The sequence below is a fragment of the Quercus lobata genome, chromosome 6, assembly GCF_001633185.2.
Source record: "Quercus lobata isolate SW786 chromosome 6, ValleyOak3.0 Primary Assembly, whole genome shotgun sequence".
NCBI classification, from domain to species: domain Eukaryota; kingdom Viridiplantae; phylum Streptophyta; class Magnoliopsida; order Fagales; family Fagaceae; genus Quercus; species Quercus lobata.
The window spans coordinates 27,146,811-27,161,258 of NC_044909.1; the positions used below are offsets into that span (position 1 = coordinate 27,146,811).

At 36.0% G+C, this 14,448-nt stretch overlaps 3 protein-coding genes and 1 long non-coding RNA gene across 4 annotated transcripts; 3 read left to right on the forward strand and 1 right to left on the reverse strand.

The window, feature by feature from the left end:
- The first annotated feature begins 213 nt into the window (after positions 1 to 213).
- LOC115994478 lies at positions 214 to 932 on the forward strand. The gene is made up of 3 exons (XR_004093221.1): positions 214 to 300; positions 661 to 751; positions 865 to 932. It is a non-coding gene; the product is annotated as an uncharacterized LOC115994478 (long non-coding RNA).
- Positions 933 to 6,268: 5,336 nt separating this feature from the next.
- Positions 6,269 to 8,699, forward strand: LOC115950698. The gene is made up of 3 exons (XM_031067926.1): positions 6,269 to 6,575; positions 7,627 to 7,800; positions 7,890 to 8,699. The coding sequence occupies exons 1-3, from the start codon at positions 6,430 to 6,432 to the stop codon at positions 8,005 to 8,007; spliced, it is 438 nt and encodes a 145-aa protein (XP_030923786.1). The 5' UTR covers positions 6,269 to 6,429; the 3' UTR covers positions 8,008 to 8,699.
- Positions 8,700 to 9,536: 837 nt separating this feature from the next.
- LOC115993659 (SUMO-activating enzyme subunit 2-like) lies at positions 9,537 to 10,576 on the forward strand. The gene is made up of 3 exons (XM_031117604.1): positions 9,537 to 9,616; positions 9,687 to 9,905; positions 10,370 to 10,576. The coding sequence occupies exons 1-3, from the start codon at positions 9,539 to 9,541 to the stop codon at positions 10,511 to 10,513; spliced, it is 441 nt and encodes a 146-aa protein (XP_030973464.1). The 5' UTR covers positions 9,537 to 9,538; the 3' UTR covers positions 10,514 to 10,576.
- Positions 10,577 to 13,523: 2,947 nt separating this feature from the next.
- Positions 13,524 to 14,435, reverse strand: LOC115950052. The gene has a single exon (XM_031067302.1). The coding sequence runs from the start codon at positions 14,433 to 14,435 to the stop codon at positions 13,524 to 13,526; it is 912 nt and encodes a 303-aa protein (XP_030923162.1).
- Positions 14,436 to 14,448: the final 13 nt, after the last annotated feature.

Here is a 14,448-nt window from a genome sequence, read left to right on the forward strand (position 1 = left end):
AGCACTCCTGGCAAACATAATTTTCGCTGATAAGTCTAGCGATAGGGTGCATACGATATGGTTGCAGATGTTGAGGGACCTTCGCAATCCACCTCAGTACAGTTGGGGGAGCGCTTGCCTTGCAAGGTTGTACAGAGAGTTATGCAGGGCAACTGACAGAGGTGCCAGTTAGATTGGTGGGGCCTTGTTGCTAGTTCAGTATTGGGCATGGGTCTGATTCCCTTTTTTGTGCCCAAGGATGGACCTCCCACCAGATGGTGCATATGGCCCACCATTTGCACCTTCTCCACTGTCCATTAAGTAAGTCTCTTCCTTGACCGATTCTCTCTATTGGAAATAGATCCATAATTTTAAACACATTGTTAGACATAGAAAATAAAATTTTAACCTTGATATTCTTCAAATTTTGACTCATTAATAGGATTTTTATTTATTTTTTTATATATCGTTTTACAACCACTAAGGTCATATGTTATGATTGATGTATAATATAAGTGTTATTAATTTCTAACTCCACCACTAATCATATGTTTAGATAATCATTTATTAGTATAAACTTAGTGGTATGTAATGTTAAATTTACGATTGCCCTTCATTTATTGTTGTTGATTACTTCAAATTCTCAATTCCAAGTATTGACTCCTTCTTTCGTAATTGTAGGACCGTGTGGGTCGTGAGCACCTTGAATAGCCCCGCCAAAATCTGTTTGGTCCGGTACCGTCAGCTTTTAGATTGTATGCATCCAAAGCAGGTACCGAAATTGTGTTTCTTCTATTGTTTATGACTATTGTATTTATAAATGTAAAAGAGTTCATAGATATGGAATATTGCATAATGTGCTGCCCTTTTATTTGACTATTTCAGGTGGTGTGGCAACCATATGAAGTTGAATTAGCCCGCCTGCCTGCGTTCTATGTCGCTGGATGGGAGGTATGGTCGGCGAGGGTACCACTTGTATGTTTCTGGCTAGTAGAGAAACATACACCGGACCGTGTTGTTCATCAGTTCGGGATGGTACAAGAAATCTCCCCAAATGTTGATACTGACGAAGCCCTTCATGCCATAGACCTGAGGGGGAAGATGGAGGTGAATTGGAGGGACAAACATTATGGCCATATCCAAGTATGGAATAGTCGAGCACGATCTCTATGTCATGGAGCACGACTAGAGGGTGATATGTCGCCTGCTCATCCATACTTCGATTGGTACGATAGGGTGACTTGGAGGTTCGTCAACCACACTTCGGCTTCACTTCTTATTATGGTAATTGCTTCGACCTTTCTTTTCAATTTTTGTTGCGTATCAGGAACTTGAGTATGATGCACTAATTGTATTTATTTACTTTCAGATTGCCAGTCACAAGCAGCTGTTGAGACGTTATACAGTAGGCAGTCCTGAGTACAAGCATATTTCAGCTGTACTTAAGACAGTGGAACGCCTTCACCGTATAACTGCCCAACTTTCGTTGGAAGAGATCGATGGGGAAAATCCAGAAGCGCCAGAAGATACTGGACGACTAAGCACGAGCTTAACTCGTGCCAGCCATAGCCATGGTCAGCATGCTGCATCCCATCAGGTTGTCAGTAGCCTGGATTCCCCTCCACCCCCACGTGCATCTCTTGCCCCAGAGTTCCCTCCACCTCCACATGCATCTCCTTCCCCAGAGATCTCTCCACGTACTGTTCATGCAATTTCTGACCTAGAGATCTCTCTACCCACTACTCATGCATCTTTTCACCCCGTGATCCCTTCACACACCCCATATACATTTTTTGACCCCGCTCATCTTTCATTTACTCCGCCATCCTTTGATCTCAGCCCTGATTTCAGTCAAACCCCTCCTGTCATGCATACTCAATCCCCCTCGTACAACATTGGTCATATAGACCATGTACCACCCCATAGTCACTCCATGTCATTCATGCCCACTCCTAGACTGCATATAGATCCCATGACTATGGGCCTCACTCACATTTCATTTGCTACACCATCCTCCCCCGCAGTTGTAGGATCTTCAGTTGTTGGGAGTCAAGCAAAATAGCCAGCTGTGCATGTTGAGAATGAGCAGGTTGTTAGGTTACAGTCACCCCCACAAGGTCGACCTAAACGCACAACAAAAGCACCTCCTTGTGAGATAGGTGGTCATAAAGCAGGACACAAGGCTGGCCCCATGATATGACAAGTCATTTAATGTAATGAATATTGAGTAACTACTATTACGGTTGGTATTGGAATTCATGTAATCCATTGTTTGGTTGTAACTCCATCTTTGCAGCAACGCGAGGAGCCTCACCAAGGAGATGCAGTACCCCATCCCCCACATACCAGACACTATACGAGACAACATAAGCGTAAAATGCATTAGGATTAACACCCCATCTAAATGTGTATGTGAATTTTGCTATTGAGTTTTCAATTTGTTTATTTTAGGCTATATGTAATATATTGGATGACTTGGGTATGTTGTGCCATAATTTGGGTAAGTTGGATTATAGGTAATTGGGTATGTTGTGCCATAATTTGGATCTAGGAATATGAACTGGGTGGTTTAGCTGATGGGTTTAATAAAATTTGAACATCCATTTTGTGATAAAGTTTAGTTTGTGTTTGTATAATTTGGTGATGAGTGTGTTTGTTCAATAAGAAAGGGGTTGGGGAGAGGTTGTGGTTCCCTAAGTTTAGAATTCTTTTCTTTATCATATATTTTTAGGCAAGCAAAGGTTTTTTTTTTTTTTTTTACTCATATCATCATCTAATTGCCTTCTTATGATCACAGATATGCCAGAGAAGATACACACTATCTATTGTATATATATGATTTAATGAGAATCAAGCTGTATGCAATACCTAAAGAGGCCGAAAATATTGATGCTACGTTAGTAGAGGTAATTCCTCCTACACCATTACCATCTTCTACAGATTTTATGGGATTGTGGGTTTTTTCCCCCTCTAGTGATTTTTACACTGCGTTCTTGTGATATTGTGTATTATATTTTATATATGATTTAATGAGAATCAAGTTTTTTATATGCCTATGTATAATGGAAATTTTGTTGCTACTTTAGGAGAGATATAGTCTTCATGGACCATTAGCACCAACTTCGAACTCATCTAGAAAATAAATTGGGCCCTATGTTGTAATATACTTGTTGGTTGGATTTTAGGGAAGTTCCTTGGGATTATGTATCTCATTGAAGTCTGTGATTGGATTTTTCATAATATACATCTGTCTATTCCTTGGGTCATGTGATTATGATTATGATTTAATTGTTAGATAAAATATAAAGACTTGGGAATTAGGATTCTAGGGTTACTAACAGTTCTTTGAGTCATTGTAGGCAGCCTTTGCTCATCTACTTTATGATATTTGATATCTGAAATTTGTTGAGCTCTTTGAGCTTAGAAATTGATGTCTGCTTATTACAAATTTAGTCCTATTATCTTTTCTTCGTTATAATCTTGTTTTGTTGCAGAAATCTGAATTGAGCAAACTAGAATTCCAAAGTGAAATCTAGAAAAATCAGAAATTCAAACTTCGAAAATAAAATCTGAGACTCCACGGGGTACCTCTGTGAATGGTGATTGTAATTATCCCCTTTTAAAGTAAATTGTAGAGATTGATGCTTATGGAGACCCAATTTATACATATAAACCCATTTAAAATGTTGTCAGTTAAATTCCCATAATATGTATAAAATGGCTTTATACTATTGATTTTATAATATATTGCTTCACATCACTTGCAAGTCTTATAAATTCTGCCATGCATAATAAAACAGTAAATGCCTAAATGGTGTTTACCATATTTCTAAAATTTTAGAAGCAAGAAATTGTGTAAAATTTTTTCTATGCTTGTGTATCTTGTTGAATCATGTATGCAACTGTCCATATTTGTAGGTATATGCGGATTTATTTTGGGTCACTTTATTGAACAATTTTTATTATCAGGAAAACATCCCAAATGCAACAGTAGAGAGTGTGAAGATGGGCATGCTTGGGGGTGTTGAATCTACACTTGGGTTACCAAAAGAATCACTTATGAACTGACACCTTATAACAGTATGATAGAATGGGCAGTGAAATAGATCAATTGTGTAAGATTTGCAATATACTTGGTATGCTGAAGAAGCCCACTATGAAGTTCTATTTTTATATAATGTTGTTTCTGCCACTATTTTTAATATTTTAAATTATACTTTTTCAAATTCCAAGGCCTACTAAGTTATAATGAATAACAAGGTCATTTATCTTATGAAAGAGGCAAAGGCACATTACCAGGAGCTTGAGGAAGACCGTTTGGTACGTTTGATGCCCTTTCCAAAGATATAGTGATAAGTGATTTTAATGATGATTTTAAATATATAGTGGTTAAATTTCATCAGACGGGCATCAAACGTACCAGACGGTTTTTCTCAAGCTCCTGATAATATGCCTCTGCCTCTTTGATAAGTGAAAGGACCTTGTTATTCATTATAACAAAATAAAATGTGGGCCTTCTAATTTGAAAAAGTATAAGTTAAAATTTAAACAGTTGCAGAAACAACATTATATGAATGTGATTAAGTTTTTGACCACAGTGAGCACAAGTGTGCACCGAATGTGAGGTTGAGGGAGGAGGACGAGAAACTCTTTGAAATGAATTATGTTGAGTTCATTCGGAGGGATATTGAGGGTAGTGATCTTCATACTAGGACGAGAATTGTGTGTGAGCTTCTTAAAGGGATTGCGACCAATTATAAGCAACAGGTCACCGAGATAGTTTCTGCACAGATTCAGCATTTGTTAACTTCGTTTGCTGCAAACCTAGTTACGAATTGGAAGGATAAGGACTGTGCCATATACTCAGGGGCGGAGCCACATAGTGGCTTGGGGGGACCCTGGCCCCTGCAAATTTTTTTTATTTTTTTTCCATTAGAGTAGGTAGAAAAAAAAATTGGACCCCCCCAATATTGGACAGCCGACCCCCCCATGGCCCACTCTCAACTATTCTCCCAAGCCCAGCTCAAATATTCTCCCAAGCCCGGCTTTAGTTTTAGGCCTTATCACCTTATGTACTCCAAATAAAACAAGCTGGCCCGCTCAAATCCAAACACAAAAAACAAAACTTCACTTTCTCTTCATCTCAAAAAATCCACCCACTGACCCACGGAATCCCTTTCTTTACTTGTTATTCTTTTGTTTTGTCTTCTTTGATACATTTTCATTTCCACTAGTACCGTTGCCTACCTACCAGCCCTCAAAACTCCAGTCCTCTGTACTCACAGTTCGAAAAAAAAAAAAAAAAAAAATCATGACCAATTTTTTCTTTCTTCATCAGCTTTAGTTTTGGAACTTGGTGACTGATGAGTTTTCTTCTCTTTCTTAAGTATTAGACATTCATCTCTTTTAAGTGTCTTTTTTTTATTTTCTCAACTATCTACACCTAAATATTCACATGCTCTTTATATTTTCATAGATTTTTAGAGAAATACATGATTGAAGGCATGGGGAGATTGTTTGTGATGAGTCTTGAAGGGAAGATCTAAAGTTGGAGGCAGTAGGCATTGCCACACGAGTGACTCATCTTTGCACTTTGTGAAGACAAAGTTTCTAAGGTAAAATTGTTTTGATTTATTACCTATTTTTGATTAGTTAGATATCATATGGCTGTGGATGTGGCTGTGGGTGTTGTTAAATTGTTTGGTTTATGTTGTGTACCAATACTTGTGTGTTTAATTTTTGTTTTTGTTTGAGGGCTTATTATTAATTAAAGTCGTATTAAAAATAGATTGTATGTTTAAATTATAGTGGAAAATTTGTTTTTTCTTGAGTATGAATAACATCCATATAACTAAGTAAAAATTTCTAATTAAAATTTTATTTTTTAAACTTCTTTTTAGGTTAATTTTTGAGTCATATTCTTAAAGCTAAAAGAATTATGAGCAAACGAAAAACAATTGATGCATTATTTAAGAAAAAAGATGTTAGCAATTCAAAAATTAGGACACCTGTGGCTGTAGAAACAAATGTTGATACTTCAAGCCTATGAATACCCTGATCTCTCCAAATGTTCAAGAATTTAATTTAAAGAGATAGATCGTGATTTAGGATCACATAAACAAATATGTGAATTCTCTATCAACAAATAAAATGAAATCCAACGAGCTTATCTCAAAGAAGGTTCATATCAACCTAAAAATATAGACTATCCATACAACGATGATACTCATCGTCGTCGATTTCAACTTTCATGGTTTGAATCGGCCCCCCATGTTACACAAGGATGAGGGGGGAAGATCTACGTATACTGCACATGACGTTGCTCCATATTTTTGTTGAGCTGATGACCAACCTATTTAATGCCTTCAAATTTCCAGAGTCCGAGGAGAATCAATATATAATGAAGTGTATCATGCGGGTTCTTGGGGTAGCAGAAATACACCTATTGTGATGCGTGTTATTCTTGCATCAATCCGTGGGACTGTGATGGAGCTTGGAAATACACCTATTGTGACTTCTAGGCTAGTGATGCAACTCTTGGCTGAGTCCAAGTTCATTGAAGTGGACAACAGTTTTTGCGAGGATCGTGCCCTCTTGTAAGTTTTGAGAAATTTTTGTGAAATAATTACATGAAAACCCCCAAAGTTTGACCTTGCTGTTTAAACCTTAAATTTTCAATTGCACCAATTCCTACCTTATGCCATTAAATTTTTGCAATTTTGACCATTACTATGTCTCATTAAACTAAAAATAAAAGAAATTCATGTAATCTGTGTTTACAACCTATTTAGACTTCAAGTTTGCTTCATATGAATATTTGATTGTATTCTACGACCAAAATATGTATCGAAGCAACTTTTAAAAACCTTAATAAAGAAACCATTTTCTTGTGAGTGGTTTTCTGGCACTAAAATACTTTCGCCTTTCGGTGTTTATATTTCAGATTTTTTAGTGTCCTGATAATTTTCAAGGCTAGTTCACTTGAGTTTCCATTACTTTTAGTTAATAGTGACTTACTGAGGAGGCAAAGTGAAACATTTTAGGAAGTAACTTGCGTTTATAAGGGACTTGACACTTGATTCTCACTCACATTAAACTTTCATGTAAACACTTTAACTAACTTGCGTTTCTCTTTTTAATAAATATTCATATGAGTTATAAAATCTAAAAATTCTGACTAACTTGGTTGAAAATTTTTATTTTCTTGGCTCTGAACTCATTTTGTTTCATATGAAGCTAATTACCTATGAATTCTGATTTTAACCATATAGGTATATAAGATGGGAATTTTTTGATACTTATTTAAAAAAAAAAAAAAAAAAAAAAAAAAAAAAAAAAAAAAAAGATGGGAATTCTTTGGTGGTCAGGGACCTTTCCTTTAAGTTCTGGGTACATGTGTATGAATCTAGTGGTAACCAATTCTATTCAAAGTCTTGTAACTACATTTGATGAGTTAACTGCTTCATACACAATTACACAGTCGATTCTTTTGCCTTGGTTTGATGAATGACTCTTTTAATTTTATTATCTTACTACAATGTTTCACCCTTTGTTTCTTCAATGTCTTCTCTAATGGGGCTTTGATTTTGTTGTAATGTCATTGCTTTTCCTTGTCTAATTGGTCACTTCGCACTTTTGCCTCCTTAGGGAAAGAGACACTGACAAAGACGGGAAGGTTAACTTTAAAGAATTTTTTCATGGGCTTTTTGACATGGTGAGGAACTATGATGAAGAAGGTCACCATTCTTCACATCAATTTGATGATTCAATGGAGGCCCCAGCAAAAAAATTGTTTGCTCAGCTTGACAAAGATGGTGATGGGTATTGATCAAAGATATATTTCTCATATAAATAATGTTTTTTGAATGATATATTCTATTATTTACTTGTATTGGAATTTTCTTTCACAGATACTTGTCAGATGTAGAACTAGTACCTGTTATAGGGAACATGCTACTATTCATCAAAATGTTATGGAACACATGCTGCTGTGGTGCTTTTGTTGGTCACAGCACTGATGGATGCTAGAGGTCTGTAAGGGAAATTGTTTCTATGGGTTTGGGTGGTCAGTGTTGGGTGTATTGGTGGTGAAGGTTAACTAGTTTTGGAATGCAAAAGTGTTAATAATTACTGGGTCATCGTGGAAGGTTTTAGTAATGGAGGCAAAGTTGGTTTCTGTTTATGAAGGGTTGTTGGAGATCATGAGAATGGTCTTGCCGTTTTATTTGTTCAGCAATAGCACCTACCAATGGCATACGTGCTGATTGAATCTTAAATATTGTTGGATGTGGTGGTGTTCCTAGAAATGGGCCTGAGGTGGCTGTACTGCACTAATCATGATTAGTAGCCTAAAATGGTAGTGTAATCATGAGAATGGTCTTGCCGTTTTATTTGTTCAGCAATAGCACCTACCAATGGCATACGTGCTGATTGAATCTTAAATATTGTTGGATGTGGTGGTGTTCCTAGAAATGGGCCTGAGGTGGCTGTACTGCACTAATCATGATTAGTAGCCTAAAATGGTAGTGTAATGAGCTCAGTAAAAATGTTTGTCTTGGTGGTGGTGCTTTTGAAGGTCATGATGAGGTGTGGTCAAAGACTCTGATGTGTTGGCTAGTGGTGGTTGTAGGATAGGTGGTCATGGTGATAGCATATGCATGGTCTTGGAGTTAAGAGATGCTGGTGGTTGCAGTTGAGTAGCTATGGTTTTGGTTGTGCTAACCCTCTCTTGGGTGATCTATAAGGTGCAAATATGATTTTGTTGAACCTAATGTCAACCTTAGCATGTAATTGCCTTGTGTGATTGTGTGAGTTTTTGTAATATTCTTGCAGTTAATGTGGGAAATATGGCTACTATTTGCAACATTAGCTACTATATCTATATTGACAATTATTTGTCTTTGTGCATGTGCTCAAACGTGTGTGTACGTATTGGGTTAGGTTCAAATTGTAGTAACTCTATATAAATTTAAACTGCTCAATAATCATCGATGTTAAATTTCAAATCAATCAAGTGTCCTTTACTACCCAATCCATAAAATTATGCATTTAGTGTATTTTAAAATATTAAAAAATTAAAAATCTTTAGCACTCTTAAAGATGGAGATGGCTCTTAATCCCCATTCATCTTGATATTTGATGAGCATGATGGGTATGGAAAACATATAATCTGGTGGGTAATTTGACAAAATGCTTGGCCAATAAAAATATATTGGGTGGTATAACTGACATTAACCTATATTTACACCAAGTATAATTTGAAACTAACCATGTATTTCATATTTGTATAATTATAAGATAAAGAAGTCCATGTGTTCCATACCCCATCTCCTCTCTCCAGTCTCCACTTGATATTTGATTCTTTCTGGATAATTTAGTGATTAGTCATTCTTGTTTGATAAACTATTTTCTGTCTACAATTTCTGTGGCTGTGGTGATACTGTATTTTCTGATGATTTTTCAAAGTTTTAGTGGTTTTAAGCAGGAGATTTGTTGGTATACATTATTGTTTTTGTAACAATTTTCTCATGCATTTGTTGCTTCTAATTTGCAGATTGACATGGACACTATTGAAGTCAGCAACCTTAACAGACAATTTCTATTCCGAAAATCACATGTTGGGCAATCCAAGGCCAAAGTTAGTACATTTCCAATATCTTGCACAGGCACCTTCTTTTTTATGATCTTCTCATACAATTTTCAACCAGGTTGCTCGGGATGCTGTCTTAAAATTTAGACCTCACATAAGCATAACGCCATACCATGCCAATGTCAAGGATCCTGACTTTAATGTGGACTTCTTCAAGCAATTTAATGTTGTTCTGAATGGCCTTGACAACTTAGATGCAAGACAACATGTGAATCGCCTATGCTTGGCTGCTGAAGTTCCTTTGGTTGAAAGTGGGACTACTGGCTTCCTTGGGCAGGTGATTTACGTTTAGTATCTATATTTATTTGAAAGAAATCATTTATCTTATACTAAAACAGGTCTGTAATATGGACTTTATTCAGTTATGCTTTGTTTGTGCGCATGTGTGTTTGTCATATCCCCTTCCCTTGATCAGTGTATTTTGTGTATTTCTACACACACATACACACACACACACAAAGTAGGTTTATTAATTCATAAAATAATTGCAAATCATAACTCTTGTTTGTTTTTCCAAAGACGATTTGACAAGAAAGTGGTTGCACTTTTTGTCCATATATATATGGCATTTGTAACTTATCAAAAAATTATATATGGCATTTGTTATTTTGATAAGGATGGTGCTCTCTATAACAGTTATAGGATAATTATTCTGAACAGTTGATTTTTAGAGTACTAGATTGTGGCTCCTTCATTGATGATGGTTTCTTTTTCCTTATTTTTACTAATTTGTGGAAGCAGGTAACTGTACATTTGAAGGGAAGAACGGAGTGCTATGAGTGTCAGCCAAAACCTGCCCCCAAAACTTATCCTGTTTGCACTATTACTAGTACACCATCAAAGGTATTTCAAATGCTTATTGGTTTGTTATTGTTTCGTTTTTAATCAACTGCTTTAGTATGTTTGAGTTGGAAAACATGAGCCTTTAGTTGGCAGTTGTCTGTCATGAATCATTCTGTTTTTTTTGGATGATTATTTTGTCTGCCATGAATTATTACTTAATACTTTTAACTAGACAATTCTTTTTAATAAAATAGTCGAGGTCTTATGCTGGTTAGGCTTGTAAGTATTTAAATAACAATTTCAATAATGCGAAAATAGAAGATATGTAGTAAGATGATGTTGAGGAAAACAAGCTGCAGTGAAGAGGCATTGAAGGGACCAAGTGCAATATTGTGAGAGGTTCACCTCTAAAAATGAAAAATTACCTTGGAAACCTGGGAGGTGGCAAAAAAACAAAAAACAAAAAACAAAAAACAAAAAACAAAAAATGGAAGAAGAAAAGAACAAGAAAAATTACACCCATTTACAAAGGACAGAAAAACTTTAACTTGCGGCTCCCTAGTTATTGTGACTGCCATTTTTTTAGATTTCAGTAGATAATTATCTGCAACTGCAATTGTAATTTGTTTTCTGATCGAACAGTTAAAAAATGCAAAATGTCATATGGTTTGTAACAGCTTACAGGAATTACATTTATAATCATGTGTGAATGATCATTTGTCACAAGGGTTAATGATTTAGGCTTCTTGCTTTGATCATTTTCAAGATAAACTCATGCTCTGTAAGTCCTAGGCTATGACATATTTGTTCACTGTATTGTATGGGCAAAGGACTTAATTTTCACAAAGTTATTTGGAGACAAAAATCAGGAAAATGATTTAAATGTGCGTTCTACTGATGCTACGAGCTCATCAGAACATGTAGAAGATGTATTTGAACGTAGAAAAGATGAAGACATTGAACAGTATGGAAGGAGAATATATGATCACGTGTTTGGTTATAACATTGAAGAAGCTTTATCCTGTACCCCCAGTTTTACCGTCAGATGGTTCTTGGCGTCATTGTTGTTCATTAGATATGAATGTCAGCCCACTGTGAACAGTGATGTACACTAGATTGATAGCTGGAATATTAATTTTGTGGCACACAGTTGTTAGATATTCTGATTTTTTTTTATATTCTTGGGGTTTTTACTTTTTTAAGGCTTTGTTACTCTGCATATTTTATCAAGTTGAGTTGTACATGTATGATATTATAAAAACATTAATCGCCATTAGTTGTTCCAAGTGGAAGTAGTTTTAATTGTTACAATCGAATTGTTTGCTTAAGGATCAATTACTTTAAGGCTGGTCATTGGGGTAAATCCGCTATTAGATCTCTCTCTCTCTCTCTCTCTCTCCCCTTCCAAGTTTTAGTGCTCAACTATAATAGTAGTAGTACTTTTGTGTGTGTGTGTGTGTGGGTGTTTGAAGTTTGAAGCGAAATTAAGTTATTGAAAATGCTGTCCATTACAAAAAATACCAATTCACACTATGCTGGCATTGCAATTACAGCTCTTAGAAAATGCAAATTGAAATATCTGAAGAACTTGTGAAAGGTAGTGCATGAATGACAAATGGTGGTGAATTATGGTTAAAATAGTGGGACCATAATACGATATAACAGTAGAGGACAGTACAGTAGGCAAGTATTGGTCTTCCAATAAATGTGTGTGTATCATACTCAAAAGACTTGGCTCTTTCTTTGGTGTTAGTGGTAGCACCTGGTTGTACTGTGTTAAAATACTTTAAATGTCTAACTAGAGACAAATAAATAACAGCTCATTGAAGGAGGAAAACAAAAAAGATCAAACCTGCAAATTCAGTTCGAATTAAGAACAAAATATATACTATTGTTTCAAATTCATTCAAAATGGATGTTAGTAAAAGGGGATGATATAATCTAGATGTTAGTAAAAGGTGATGATATAATCAGAAGATCAACTTATGTGTACTTTATTGTTGTCACCAATATCTAATTGAATTATTGAATAAAAATGATATTCTTGGTAGCACCTATCAGAACAATGCATACCTAGTACTTTTCTTCTTCAAATATTTTAAAGAAGATTCCAATTAAGGTTGATGTACCTTTTCTTTGCTTCCAGCACTTCCAACAACATAACAACCCATCAATTTGGCCAATTGCCCAACTAGTTGGCCAACTGCACCAACTGCTGATGAGACAAAAACATATTGTCCTTTCTTTGGTGAGCAAAGTTCATAGAAACCAGCATAAGCAGTCATACCAGGCATACTTATGTGCAAAAGTAAATCCAATTAGATGAAGCATTTACTATGTCAATGTTTTTTTAAAAAAGAAAATATCTATAGTTACTAGTATGTAGAGGAGGAGATGGTGTAGAGGACAGAAAAAAGTGACATGAACAAGATAGATTATGTAGTATAAATGAATAACTACACTGCAAAGTATCAAATTCATCTTTAATCCAGAGTTCCATGAATTGTATATTCCAATCATATAAAAGATTATGAAGTAAAATCCTTTTTATTTTGTTTCTTTAATTTTCTTGAAAATCAAATCCATCTTATAAACTTTTTTCCCAATTGATGAGCAAATTACTTACCAAGAAGTCCAGTATAGTAGGAAAGGGGCACATCAGTGTAGTAAGTAAAGGTTCTTCACCAACACTTCTTTTGAACCCTCTAGCACCTTCAAGCTTAAGCTACTTGTGTTAAAGTACATGTCTGTTTCTTTGGGATTGCCATCTATGTAGTCTCTAGCTAGAATGGAAATAATTAACAACTAATTGAACATTCATAATATCACGATCTAGAAACAGGTACATTAGATATAGAATACTTCGATTACAAGTTCATTCAGTGATAAAAAAAATAAAGGTCAATGCCGATACAACCCAGTAGTAAGTTCAAATACACAATAAAGAGAACCCCAATTTACATCTACAATGCCATTCCAAAATCAAGTATCTGCATGCCTGACAAAAATTCAAATATTGTCGTTAGATACCAAAAGCCAAAACATACGTACTAATCTACGCAACTTGGCTAATTGATACAATCATGGCATTTTATATAAAAGCATCACTTACCTAGTTCGGATCATTACTACTTGTTGAAACCCCACGGGAAAGTGGACATCTTCTACGGTTATGCCCATGTTGATGACACAGTTCACAGCTTTGCTTTTGTTGAATCTCCCTTAAGTCAGAATCTGGCCTCCGGCTTCCTGGTTCTCGCCGAACCCCATCCATCTCATTTCGTATCCTAGACGCCACAAGTTGACCTTTGCCCCGCAACAAGTTTGGGTCAGGCACCCACTTTGGACCGTCCACATCCCTCCACAATAACTCTGACTTTGGCACCACAAATGCATGTGAGTAGGTGAGAATGGCGTTGTTCAAACTATAACATGGGTCAATATATGTAGTCGCATCTTGCCCTAAGTGCTGAAGAGCTTTAATTGCATGTGAACAAGGGATCTTTCGATTTTGCCACTTTCCACAATGACATGTTCTGTCCATTAGGTTTACTTCATGACTATGGTGTCCCCCTCCAGAGCTATGGATGTTGTATGCAGTAATTACTTGATATATACCATTTACATAATTAAACGCATTTATATGGTGGCCAAGAGATTTTTGTAGGTTTTGTCCATAGATTTTTAAGGCATATTTACTCCATACCTTGCTTTGTGAGAGATCATGAGTAATTTCTTTGTGTTGATCATGGAAATACGCAACAAGTTTGCAATGAGTGAATTCAACCATTGCAGCAATGGGTAGACCACGGGCACCTTTCAGTACTCCATTGAAGCACTTTGAGACATTGGTTGTCATAGCCCCATAACGGTATCCACCATCATGTAGCTGGGTCCGCATGTTTAGATCCTCTTTCATTAGATATGTGTATGGCATGATGGATGAATCTAGTTCACTCTCCTGCCGCTTGGTTCTCCGTTTCTTCCTAAAGGCCTCAATCTCTGCTTCCTTGATAGGTTGCATGTACAACTTAAAC